Here is a 14,074-nt window from a genome sequence, read left to right as displayed (position 1 = left end):
GCGGACCGACACCCACCCACCCCCCCACCCCCCGGTACGCTCAGTTGATCAAAGCTCCAGTCCGGGGCTGATATTTCTCTCTGTGTTCCCGGAGTCACGCTCTGTCCCCCCGGCAGCCTGCCCGGCCTCACCGGCCCGACTGTAACGTCACACAGCCCGGCTCACAGCCTGGCCACCCGGGGAAAACACACGCAGAAGAAGAAGAAATAGCTGTTAGTATCTCTCTCTCATATTGCAAACACTTTCACCTCCCCAAAACCATGTCATCACCTGCTCGGTTCAGTCTCTATTCCATAAGCCCCGGCCTTGCCTCCGCCGTGCCCCCACACTCACTCACTCACTCACTCACTCACTCAGTCGCACTGCTGCGGCGGAGGCATTGTGTCTCTTTCCTGAGCCTGGAGGAGACAGAGGGGAGACAAATAAACGTGTCATGATTAGAATTAATGATTGCATGCATCTTCACAGCCTCATTCATTATCTCAGATTAATTATCTCGCGGTGTAGGAGTTGACTTCATAAAGCCCATGCACATCTCCTGGGCCTGCTTCACTTTACAACACCGTGGCTCCCTTTTCTTACCTGTGCTGGCATGGCCTGTCCTGTCTAGAATCAGACAGACAGACACAAAAGTGAATATAATAAAAGTCCTCTGAGTGGAGACCAATAAAATATACATTTCAGATTCATTTGGGTATTTCGATTTTTCATTTCCAACTGCTGTTATCACTTGGAGTTCCATGTTCTTCACTGGATACTGGAAGGCCTCCTGGCATCACATCCACCTCCGAGCATGCAGAGGTTTCAGCAGGACAAAAAGAACAAGAATAAGTTTAGTTTTCTTCAACTCGAGCACAGACCCTGCGCCACAAATTCCAATTTACAACTTCTGCCTGCATCAGAATGAAAATGAGTGAGAATATAATCTACTGCTAGTAAGGGATTACAGGGGTAAGGTTAAAACCATTTTCTTTTGCATTTAATAGTGTCTTTGCCTGGAGGGGAGTTGAGATATTTTTAAGCCTATATTTTGATTTCCTTCTATTCGTGGATTAATCTGCCTCTGTGAGCTGCATGGCTGTTTTTCTTCTCTCTCTTTCTCTCTCTCTCTCTCTCTCTCTCTCTCTCTCTCTCTCTCTCTCTCTCTCTCTCTCTCTCTCTGGCTTATTCTAAATCAGGCAGAGATTATCCCCACTGACAGACTATCAAGGCATCTTCCACACATTGAAATAACAACAACTTGTGTTGTTTACATGCTGCATTTACAAGTTGGTGTGGTAGTGGAGAGAGGAAGGCCTGCCTGTGCACACTGCAGGCTTTCTATGGCTTATTTACAGATTCTTCTGCGGGTTTTAGCGCAGAAAAAGAAAGAAAGAAAGAAAGTTGAGTTTTGTAGTCCAACAGAAAACGCGATATTTCCATCGCTGGTTGTCCCTTCGGCCCGCCCAGTTGTCATGGAGCTCAATGAGCCCCTCTCACTCTCCACATCTCTCTGATGGAAACAGAGGCAGATGCGCTCGGACGCACCGTTCACAAAAACAGAAAAGTAAGAGGGAAAGAGGCTGACTGGAGGAGAGGGAGAGGAGAATGTCGGGCTGAAGAGGTGCTGAAGCGAAAAAAATAAAATAAAAGAGATGCAGCCTGTGTGTTTTGAAGCCTTATCTCTCTTTTTTCTTCCAGCCACTAACACATGTCCTGTTGAAGGGGCGCTCCCCAGACACCGGGAGGCAGCTGCACGGGGACGACCGGGGCCGTTTTGCATGAGAAGCAGCCCATACGCAAGTGGCTGTTGGCGGACTGTTGCTAGAGAATAAATAGGTGTCCCATCCTGGGTCGCTTTTTCTGCATTACGCTTGATTCCATGTTAGGACGCGCAAACAAACTCGACATTTTGTTTCTTTTTTTAAAATAAAGAGTAATTCGTTTTTTCAAAATAAAGACATGTTCTACTGTAATTACATGTATTAAACTATTGTGTTACAGGCCAAAATAGAAGAATAGTTTGTGCCATTTTTAAAGATTCGTTACCGCTGACTACTTTCCTGGCAACATGCAAATCTTGTTTAGATAGTACGAAACGGATCCGTTCAACATGCATGTGGCTAAACTTCTGTACTGCAGACCATAGACATGCTATGTTCATGGAGCAAAAAGAAAAAGCATGCAAGAAGAGTTGGAGACTGCAGGCCTGTAAATCATCAACACAAAGTAGCTGACTGATCTCTTTGATGGGAGATGACTAATAATCCAGCAGGCTGTTAGGCTCGGGGTGTTATTTACTTAAGGTGGACTTGAATTGGATTGGACCTCCCTAATGAATGGTCCGAGGTGTCTGGGCCGCGAGCTCCTGACGGGCTGAGCCGCACGAGCTGTCAACTTTAGAGCCTTTCTGTCTTTCACTTCCACGCCTCCTCTCCATCACACCAAAGAGAAAACGGCTTAAGTGTGCTGCGCGCAAAGAAACAAAATTAACGTAATGTTGCACGACGTTGGGAAAAAAAGAGGAACACGATAACGTCATCTTTCCAGAACCCGTGTCATCAACTAAATCAGAGATGTTCTGCAGCTTCCTGTTGTGTAATCCAACATTCAGCTCTATGGGTGAAGCAAATAAGCAGCCAGTTAAGAATTTACATTTGAACGGACAGCTGGTGTATTGATGATAAAAGCCTCCAGTTATTCTCAAATAACAAAAACAAACATGCTCCGACTTGTGCGTCATTTTCTGGCGCAAAGTAACTTTAGGTGACTAAACGGTGAGCACGCCATGCAACATGCGCCTCCAGCTTCTTCATACCGAACACGCCACTGTATCTACCTGCTCAGATTCCTCCTCCATGCCCCCCTCATGCCCAGAAGACACTTTGCTCAGCAGCTGAAAAGTGTGCGCCTCTCCCCTCCGCGCTGCTCGCCCTCCGCCGCCGCGGCTGCTTCCTCCAAACACATTCACTAACATATGACAGTTTGCAGGGAAATTCTTGACAATTGGTGTCTTGAGTGTGTGGCATAAATAGCAGGCAGAGCCCTCGCTGGGTTATGATGGGGCGGCTTGATGGTTGCTGGCACGGCGCGCCGCTGATTGGTCTGGCCGCGGCCTGACGTCAGGAGGCTGGGAATAAGGCTGGGTTGGAGCTTTAGGAGCAAGACAGTTTTTTACCGGAGAGCCAGCGCATCCCAGCATACACACGGCAACTGGAGACTGAGGGCATCCCAGCATACACATTGACTACTACCGGATCCGCCAGCATCGCAGCGACCCCCCGCCACCGACCACAGCAAGCTCCAGGATCAGCGGACTGAGCGAGAGGAGGAGGAAACTCTTTTTAAAGAAGAAAATCTTTTGGCTGTGTGATTTCGTTTCTCGCCGGCTTCTGAACACTGGATACGCTGCCATGTCAAAGTGCACTGAATTATTTACAGGCGTGCGTGTCTTGTTGTGTGACAGCTCTGCCCTTAAAGCATTTTATTAGACGCCTCTTCCAGCACTGACTGGCACGCGACGCTCCTCTCACCGATGCGTCACTTCCAAGAGCGCCGGGACAACCAAACTGCTCCGGTCTCCTCGCCTGAGCCCATCCGCAGCTTCCTGCGTTCAAATCTACATTTTGGTTGAATTGTGTGGTTTTTTTTGTTGTTCTGTTTTTGCCCGGATCCAATAAAGGACTCATTCTTTTCTTTTTCTTTTTTTTTTCTTCTCCATTTGGCTTTTCCACCTGAGAGAGAAAGAGGACGCGGTCGCCATCCATTCCTTCCTGACTGTTTTGGGTTTTTTTTTTTTTTGGACGCTGAGTGTTTTTTTACGCATGCAGGGAGAAAACTGTGGTGACACCTGATCGACTGGCTTCTCCGCGCACATTGACCCGGGAGCTCCAGGCGAATCACGGAGGGAGAGAGAGAGAGAGAGAGAGAGAGAGAGAGAGAGAGAGAAAGAGAAGATTCTCGGTCAATGCTCGGCCGGCGCTGCTGATTTTGTTTGTGTGTGCGCGCGTTTGTGGGGTTGTACAGCCCAGCCAAAAGCCATGGTCCACTGCGCCGGCTGCGAGAGGCCTATTCTGGACCGCTTTCTGCTCAACGTGCTGGACAGAGCCTGGCACGTCAAGTGCGTGCAGTGCTGCGAGTGCAAATGCAATTTGACAGAGAAATGTTTTTCTCGAGAGGGGAGACTGTACTGCAAAAATGATTTCTTTAGGTAAGATCGGGCGGAAAGAGGGGCAGAAAAAACTCCCCAGCAGTGTTTTTTGTTTGGGTTTTGTAAATGTGTCTAGGTTGATGTCAGCAGCTGCAAAGAGGAGCAAAGCAGCCAATGATACAGCCTTAAAAAAATTAAAAAGCGGCATAAAATAGGAGCAAAAATTGTGATGGTGCATCAAAAGAGAAAAAAACCCAGACTTTTTTTTTATATTATAGGGCGAGACATTTCGCTGAAAAATATTTGTAGTCCTTTGCAGATTCAGTTTTAATCAAATGTTTGTATCTTCTATAATATTTCCAACTTTTAAATGGGTTGCATACTATTGATATAGGCCTACTATGTGACTAAAAGTCATTTTAAAAATCCAAACTGTCTCTCATGCTTTTTCAGACAAATTGTTAAAATAGAATAAATACATAAATAAATAAACTTAGCACATGTGTTGACTGCACACACAGGTTTACAATTACTTACTTGAGTTCTATTTGTTTATTTCTAGTCTAAATGAATGGATAGAGCGACCTGTCCGCGCCTGCAGGCGTGAACGAGCACTTGGAGGCGATAAGCTTTGATTAGGAGCGAGTAATTAAAAGCTTGTTCATTTGGATTCTTATGCTAAACAACAACAGAAGAGGGGCAGCGACATTAAACGCGTGTGTACTCGCTCTCAGCAGGGAGAGGGGGCGGTTTGGTAGGAAATCGAGGAAATCACACTTGGGGAGTGAGGGGTGGTGGTGGTGGTGGGGGTTACAGCGAGGAGGCAGCCGGGCGGGGGCCGGGGGCCGGCCGGCCAGAGGGGCCACTGCCCGGCCGGCAGCCCGGCCCCCGGCCCCCGGCCCGGTGTGTTTGCTCAGTCCGGCTGAGAAGGACGTGATAAGTGGATTTGAATAGTAAACTAGTTGAAAAGATCAAGTCCGCAGACAATGCAATCACAGACGTGCAGTCAACAAGCCGTGCATACGGCACTCAATACACATTGTTTAACGGCCGAGTCAATGGCACGGCTTTACACAGCAGGTATTATTCCAAAGCAGCTGCTGCTGGCTTACACTATTAACTGCACCTGTACATTTACATGTATCTTTTACATTTATTTATAGGCCTACTTTTATATAGTTACATTTATATAGACATTTATATAGGCCTATATATGTATATAGGCTAGTAACACTATATATATATATATATATATATATATATATATATATATATATATATATATATATATATATATATATATATATATAGCCTAGTCTAATATGGGACACAAAACGTTTTGAAATGTAGAGATAAAATAAATAATAATAATAATAATAATAATAATAATAATAATAATAATAATAATAATAAGTACCTTCTTCAGCAGGTCCATGCATAGTTGTGCGGAAGGAAAGCACATTTTATTATTTAAAAAAAAATAAAAAAGAGCTTATGTGCAACATCACTGAATTTTTTTTATAATTAATAATAAGTATTTATAATAAGCATTTAAAGAGCGCCATTTTCCCAACGTGTGCTTATGTAGCTATGGGTTTAAACTGCACACACAAAAAAAGGACGTTACATTAAACCTATTATTATTACTATTATTATTATTAGTAGTAGTAGTAATATTATTAGTATTATTATTATCCAACATCTCAGTGCGGATTGAGCAAAAAGGTTTATTCTTAATTGTGGAGATAGCACAAGGTCCAAAAAGCTCCTACAGCGCGTTTTCAAAGTGTCAGTGCACACATGAAGCTGTTCTCTTCTCTTCATATTTTCTGGAGTTCATTCTTTTATTTCATCTAAAATGTTATGTTTATGAATATCATTGGACTTTAGTCCCGCAAATTGTGTTTTCCATATGGCCAATAGAGGCTTAAAAAAATAAGTGCTTATACTTCATGTCCAGACTCGATTATAAATCCTTTATTTTTTTTCCTCCACATAAATGTGACTTTCAGCTAAACTGAGTGAAGTCAGCAGGAAAATGTGATTTTGCTCAATAGGCTCGGCTCTCTCCGTCCCCACACCTGACTGCCTGGGCGTTGATTTTTTTTATTTTTTATTATTTAAACGCTTCAGAAATGGATTTCTCTAAAAGTGTTCTGTGATAATAAAATGATCCCCCCTCTCACCCCCTCCCCCTCCCCCGCGCAGACGATTCGGCACCAAGTGTGGAGGCTGTTCGCAGGGCATCTCTCCCAACGACCTGGTCCGCAGGGCCCGCAGCAAAGTCTTCCACCTTAACTGCTTCACGTGCATGATGTGCAACAAACAGCTGTCCACCGGGGAGGAGCTCTACATCATAGACGAGAACAAATTCGTTTGCAAAGACGATTACCTAAACAACGCCAGTGTAAAAGACACCAACCTCCTCTCAGGTACGAGCGCGCGCGCGCGCGCGTGTGCGTGTGTGTGTGTGTGTGTGTGTGTGTGTGTGTGTGTGTGTGTGTGTGTGTGTGTGTGTGTGGCTTGATCGGCATGAAAGTTTCAAGAACAATGTTTCCAAAGCCTCCAAGTACAAGTTGTCCAAATATTCGGAGAGAGCACACTAAACAATATTATGAACATTGACACAATATTAGGATTGAGTCATATGAATTATACAGTATATATATATATAGTGTGTGCGCGTGTGTGTGTGTGTGTGTGTGATACATTGTGATACATTGTGATGGATGTGATGTGTTCAGCCCCGCAGTGGCTTCATCATTTCCCATGCCCATGCCCAGGACTTAGACGGCACCCAGAGAGCAGAATCCAACACAAACTCGCAGCCCCGTGCACTTTCATAACGAATATAGGCTAGCCTACATTATTTCAGTTCAAGCCTTTTTTGTTATTATTTTCTCCACACCAGTCGAGATTATGATCTGTGTTTGGGCCTGTAATTCTTCCATCATCTGCCATGTGGGATTTTTTTTTTAATTATTTTATTACGTAGGTTTGCAATGTTTTAGGCTATTCAATATTCAAGTCTCTTAACAACGCATTAGCCTAAAGGAGAAACACACATTATTTGTAAAGTGAATGCTCCGTTACATGTTTAGGCCTATATTAATATGAAGCTGCGACATTTACATGTGACAGATAAACATAACACATTAAAAAACACATTTAAAAAAGCTAAATGAACGTTCTCAGATAATATTTCTTTCTTTTTATTAATGTTGGTGGTCCACAGTGATACATGGTTGTTTTTTTCCACTGTAGGCTACTATGTCACTGCATTATCTCAATGCAATTTTATTTATAGTGTCAAATCACAACAGGAGTTATCTCAGGACACGTTACAGATAGAGTAAGTCTAGACCACACTATAATTTACAAAAGACCAACACTTCTCACCAAGAGTAAGCATTCGGTGCGACAGTGGCGAGGAAAAACTTCCTTTAAACATGCAGAAACCTCGGACAGACCCTGACTCTTGGTGGGGGGGCCATCTGCCGCTGCCGGTTGGGACACAGAGCCACTGATACAGATATACAGATATACAGAGAGACATTTACAGATATACAGAAATACAGAGAGACATTTACAGATATACACATATACAGAAATAGAGAGACATATACAGATATACACTATACAGAAATACAGAGGCAGTGATACAGATATACATAAATAGAGAGACACATATATAGCCTGGATATAAAGAGACACAGATACAGGTATAGGCTACAGAAATACAGAGAGACATATAAATATACATATATACAGAAATACAGAGACACAGATACAGATACAGATATACATATATAGATATACAGAGACATATAGATATACATATATACAGAAATACAGAGACACAGATACAGATATACAGAGATACATATATAGATATACAGAGAGACATATACAGATATACAGAAAAACAGATATAGATATACAGATATACCGAGACACATACCGAAATACAGAGACACAGATATAGAAATACAGATACACAAATATATAGAAATACAGAGACACACACATATAGCTGTACAGAAATACAGAAACACAGATATAGATATAGCCTACATAAAAACAGAGACACATGCAGGCACACAGCTATAGATATACAGAAACACAGAGACACATACAGAGACACAGAGATCTACAGATAGATATTTCCCATGTTTTGGCTGTTTCTTATTCTAATCCTCCACATGGCATTTCTTTAGTGACGGCGTGCAGCGACCCCAGTTTATCCCCGGACTCCCAGGACCCGCTGCAGGACGACGTGGTCCTGAAGGACACGGAGATCGCCGCCCTGTCAGACAAAGAGACGGTGAACAACGAGAACGACGACCAGAACCTGGGGGGGAAGCGGCGCGGCCCGCGGACCACCATCAAGGCCAAACAGCTGGAGACTCTGAAGGCGGCGTTCGCTGCCACCCCGAAACCCACCAGACACATCCGGGAACAGCTGGCCCAGGAGACCGGTCTCAACATGAGGGTCATCCAGGTAAGGAAGCATCGAGCTCCGGGTCCCTAGTGTCTTCATGGAATTGAACATGTCTTAATGGCACGCATCAGAATCAGAAAAAAGGGTTATTGCCAAGAAAGTAGGCCGATTTATGAGGAATTTGCCTGGAGGGTGGGTGCAAACAAACAAACAAACAAACACACTGAACATGAATATGAAATAAACAATAAATAGGCTACAGAAACAAATATAGGCTATACAAAAGAGCTGCTTAACATAAGAGAAAAGAGGATGAATGGGTGCAGAATGTACACAAAATATAAAGACATTACATACATTAATTACGTAGCATACACATTTATTATTAGCAAACCTGGGTCCACGTGGCCAGCAACATAAAAATCAATATAGTAATTAGAGGTCAGTCATTTCTAGTCTATAGCCTATAGGCTACGGTTCAATGCGGGGATCTTGTGATTCTGTGTGAAATGTTGTGGAGATAATATTATAATATTGAAGGGGGGGGGGCAGCCACAGGTGGAGGAGGTGGGCTCGCGCCTTCCCTCTGTTATTACGCAGCTATTAAAAAGGTGTGATGTAACAGCTTCTGTTTTATGGAGAAAATGTCACTGCCAAGCTGCCACACTGCCATGACCGTGCAGGCCTCATCCCCATCAGAGAGGCTCCACCCCCCCACCCCCCGTCCACCCCGTCCACCCCTAACCCCCCATCATTCACCCCTCTTTAAAGGAGGCATGTTCCCTGAAACCATTAAGCCAGAGATTGGCCGGACGGTCGAGCTTGATTTGGAAACGGGGGTCATTTATATGGGTATTTTTGATTCTTGGCGCTGGCGACAGGGCCAAGTAGTCGCCAACTGGCGCCGGGGCTGCTGGGAGCGCTGGGAGTCCTGGCACTGCACTGCCAGCACGTTTTGCGGCCACGTTTAGCCATGCTGGGAGCTCCTCCAGCCAAGCGAAGACACAAATCTGTCTCAGGGTCTTCAGACTGTCTGCGCGCAACTCAGGGCAACGTTCAGTTAAACAAAGAGAACACATTAGTATTATTACTATTATTAGCCTATTACTATTATTACTATTATTAGCCTATTATTATTATTTTTATTATTTTTATTATTATTATTATTATTATTATTATTATTATTATTATTATTATTATTATTATTATTAATATTATTAATATTATTATTATTATTATTATTATTATTATTATTATTATTATTATTATTATTATTATTATTAGCCCAGGGCCTAATTTTGGGTTCAACATTGAAATCTCCACTTTTGAGCAAAATTGAAATTCTGAACGTCAAACACTTCATTTTCTGCATTCTGGTGAATTATTCTGTAACAATTTGTGCCTTTTGCATCTGCATCACATTATGGTGCAAATGTCTTTATTTATGTTAAGGAAATTATAATAGTTTTTTTTTTTTTTGGGAGTGGGGGGGTTGCACTGGCCAGTTTTGATTATTGGGGGGGGGGGGGGGTGTAACACCCCCATCCCCCCTGTAAGTTACGCCTATTTGGCCTATTATTGTTATTATTATTATTATTAGTAGTAGTAGTAGTAGTAGTAGTAGTAGTATTAGTATTAGTATTATTATTATTACTACCTGTATCATTATTATTATTATTATTATTATTATTATTATTATTATTATTATTATTACCGGTATTATTATTATTATTATTATTATTTTATTATTTTAATATTATCATTATTATTATTATTATTATCGAGTTTGTATGTGGGACTATATTCTTTTTTTCTTTTGATTTCCAAAAATGGTTAAAAGGGTTATTTCATGTGGCGCACCAAAGTACTGATATAGGTAGGGTTAGGTATTGTCACTGATAGATTCATGCGATAACATATGATTACCCATCAGAAGAAAAGAAAAAAATGAGACTCCCAGAAAAAGTAGAAGTGATTGTAAAGCAGCTCTTTAGGCTTTACTAACAGGTGTTTTTTTTATGTAGGCTAATAAAGGCTGCGGGGCAGATCACGGGGGGGGGTTCAGCACAGCAGATGAATGGCGATACAGTGGAAGGGTCCGAGCGAGCAGGACTACGTCCAATACGTATGAGCGCGAGGGAGAAAGGGGGAAGCGCGTAATTAAAGGAAGCCGGCCTATAGATTAGGGAATGATAACCTCCAGGAGCCGCTAATACATCGCTAACAGCCCTCCTATTAACTATTAATTGGAGATGTGAAGCCCCCGCTGCTGCAGCCTTCAGCCGGAGTAAATGGAGGGTTAAAAGATCATTAGGGAGGTTAGATGATGGGACTCTCGCTCCTCTAACGATAATTGGTCCGCAGTTCTCTCCGGCGCACGGCCGTGCGGATTTAACGCGCCGGCTCATCATGATCACGCACGCCGCAAAACACACAGCCAAGCCCGGGTATTTACTCTCATAAGAAGCAGGCGCTGCGCAGCTGCCAAGGTAAACATGGCAACTAATTACACTTCCGTTTTGTACGGCGGAGAATTTACACACTGAGGTGTATTTGCACATTCCCAAACTAAATCCACGATGGGCAAAATGTGTTTTTGTTGACATATTTATACATATTTAGCTATTTATTCATACAAGTGCCGCGTGACACTGACACCATGCATGCAGAGCAGCCCTCGACCACCTTCTCCACCCCCTCCGTGTCTCCCTCTCCTCCCGTCTCCCTCACACTGTATTGACGTGCAATCAAAATGGCGTCAGAACCCTACTGCATGTTTGCTGAGTGACACGAGGTAGAACTTCTAGCCACCAAAAAAAAGAGTCATACTATATGGTGAACTTTGAGGTGATAATGTGTTTTGTTATGTCTCTATATATTGTATTATTTATATTGTTAATCTTCATACTTTGCTTTTGATAGTAAGCCTTTTTTTTAAAGTCATATTATTGTTTCTTTGGATAATTATTTGGAGCATGTGTCTCATATCTATATCTATATTTGAATGTATTTTTCAATAAAGTTGGAAAAAGAAAAAAAAAAGTGACACGAGGTATGTCTCTGTGTGTGTGTGTGTGTGTGTGTGTGTGTGTGTGTGTGTGTGTGTGTGTGTGTGTGTGTGTGTGTGTGTGTGTTCAGGTGTGGTTCCAGAACCGGCGGTCCAAAGAGAGGCGCATGAAGCAGCTGAGCGCGCTGGGCGCCCGGAGGCACGCCTTCTTCCGGAGCCCTAGGCGGATGAGGACGCTGGTGGACCGGCTGGAGCCCGGGGAGCTCATCCCCAACGGGCCCTTCTCCTACTATGGAGGTATGCGGACAATTCCATCTTTCCGTCAAAAAAAAAAAAATATATTTTTTAACGTCCACCAAAGTGTTCAGTTGAGTTCAGTCACTTTAGTATCCCCGAATGGGAAACTTGATCTGCTGTCAGGAGTGCAAGATAAAAAAAAAAAATAAAACATACAAATAAACAAGACAACAAAACAAAGACATGGATGTTTCCTGTACGTACAATATATACAACACAATTTTACACAACACCACAGGAGTAATCTCTAAAAAATTGTACATGTGCAAATTAAGCCGAGTTATTGCACATGGAACAAAGGAGTTTTAAGTCCTAGTGTACTTTCTCTTTATTAAACACTCATTTTCTTCATGTTAAAATGATAAATGAATGTTTTTTGATGACTGCTTATATAACATATTATTCAAAGGAGTATTTGTATGCTTCCTTATTATTATTATTTTTGCTATTTGTCTGTTATTTCCTGCTTTAATGGAACCAGGCCCCATCTTATAGTCATCAGCTGTTGATTAAGAAATAAAGCACTTTTATTTAAAAAAAAAAAAAAAAAAATGCTTCCATCCATCCACGTTCGGCTTTCTGAGCTCTTTTCACAAACATGTTCATGTTCATTTAGTACACAGAATTTAAATAACACATATGGACAAATATTTCAAATGCAGTGATTTTCTGCTCTTGATGACCATTATGGTACTTTTGGATATTCAGTGATGAGGCTCTTATTTTCTTAAAACAAATCCAGATGTGATATATCATTCAGTTTGGGTAACTTTGCCCGTTATAGCTGTCAGCCAGTGAGCAGTGAGTTAAGTTTACGTCAAGTCAGTTTCCGTCTCACTGATTCAAAACCACGCTGTTCCTTCAGATGCTTTGAAATATCTGATCATTTTCAGAGAATCTCCTTGGTGCTTGGGCCTTTGTCCTTTCTGCTGAAGCAAAAAAAAAAAAAAGTCTTAATAATATTCTGCTGAATTGGAGAAAAAAAGAAAAATCGGTCTCAGTAGGTAGAATCGCTGATGAAACGGCCCCCCATTTTAATTAATTTTGTGGCCACGTTGTTCTCCCCACCCAATTGCAGTTTTGATTTAAGTGTAGCGTGCTCTGTGACTAATGTGGTACGGCGAGGCTCTCTCTCCCCCTTTCATACAAATCAAGCTTTGTATATTCAATGAATTCCTCAATGTCTCTGGAATTATTCCTGCACACCCATTGTTCTCAGAGCTAACGTTGATTCATTTTTTTTTCTTCCTCTCCTCTTGGATCTGCAGATTATCAAAGTGAGTACTACGGCCCGGGCCCGAACTATGACTTCTTCCCCCAGGGCCCCCCATCGTCGCAGGCTCAGACCCCGGTGGATCTCCCCTTCGTGCCCTCCTCGGGCCCCACGGGCACTCCCCTCGGAGGCATGGACCACCCCCTGCCGGGCCACCACCCTTCCAGCGAGGTTCAGCGCTTCTCTGACATAATGTCCCACCACCCGGGGGACTCTCCCAGCCCGGAGCCCGGCATCCCGGGACCCCTGCACAGCATCTCCTCCGAGGTGTTCGGCCCGAGTCCGCCCTTTACCTCACTGTCGTTGAACGGCAGCGGATACAGCAACCACCTGTCCCACCCGCCCTCGGAAATGAACGAGGGCACCGTGTGGTAGCTCTCTGAGAGAGAGAGAGAGAGAGAGAGAGAGAGAGAGAGAGAGAGAGAGAGAGAGGACTCTGCTCGCTGGAGGTTCGGTATCGGAGGGTGGTGAGGTGGGGGGCTGGCTGGGCTGGGCTGGGGGGGGGGTTGAGGACAGGGGACATGGATATCGACAGGGTTAGGGCAAAACGCCATGAAGTCATTATTTTTGTCGGTGTTTTTTTCATTTTACAATATTTATTTATTTATTTTCCCCATTCGATTTGTCGATCTTGTTGTGGGGAGCGTATCTGGCATCATGCTCAAAAAAACGTTGTCCTCAGTATTGTGTTTGCGTGTTTCTATTTGCTTCTCTCGCCCCCCCCACCCTGCATCCAAAACTGTACTCACAAAAAACAAAAATGGGCAAGACTGCTGAACTGCCCCCTGTTCATCACCCCCCCTTTCTTTGGGCCCCTGAAGGGGGGAGGGGGGGGGGGCTGTCACCCCTTTCTGACTCCTGTCAGGGTCCCGGCATAGCGACCAAACCCCCCTAACACCCACCGCTGGGGTACAAAAACAACCCTTT

General features: G+C 43.4%; 1 protein-coding gene and 1 long non-coding RNA gene across 2 annotated transcripts in view; one reads left to right on the top strand and one right to left on the bottom strand.

Annotated features, from left to right (window-relative positions):
* LOC116041174 overlaps positions 1–2,967 on the bottom strand; it is a 3,133-nt gene extending 166 nt beyond the window's left edge. The window contains exons 1-3 of the long non-coding RNA XR_004102860.2: positions 2,819–2,967; positions 271–392; positions 1–168 (exon numbers count right to left, since the gene is read on the bottom strand). The exon at positions 1–168 is cut by the window's left edge and continues 166 nt beyond it. This is a non-coding gene — a long non-coding RNA (uncharacterized LOC116041174). The remainder of the gene's footprint in view (positions 169–270; positions 393–2,818) is intronic.
* A 312-nt stretch (positions 2,968–3,279) lies between these two features.
* Positions 3,280–13,551, top strand: LOC116041173 (LIM/homeobox protein Lhx1). The gene is made up of 5 exons (XM_031287063.2): positions 3,280–4,189; positions 6,338–6,561; positions 8,347–8,630; positions 11,709–11,874; positions 13,143–13,551. Exons 1-5 carry the CDS (start codon positions 4,020–4,022, stop codon positions 13,520–13,522), a joined length of 1,224 nt encoding a protein of 407 aa, XP_031142923.1. The 5' UTR covers positions 3,280–4,019; the 3' UTR covers positions 13,523–13,551.
* Positions 13,552–14,074: the final 523 nt, after the last annotated feature.

This window comes from Sander lucioperca, chromosome 5 (assembly GCF_008315115.2).
Source record: "Sander lucioperca isolate FBNREF2018 chromosome 5, SLUC_FBN_1.2, whole genome shotgun sequence".
In the NCBI taxonomy this organism is placed as follows: Eukaryota; Metazoa; Chordata; class Actinopteri; order Perciformes; family Percidae; genus Sander; species Sander lucioperca.
Note: the sequence above shows the minus strand (reverse complement) of the source record. Positions and strands in the feature narration are given on the sequence as shown.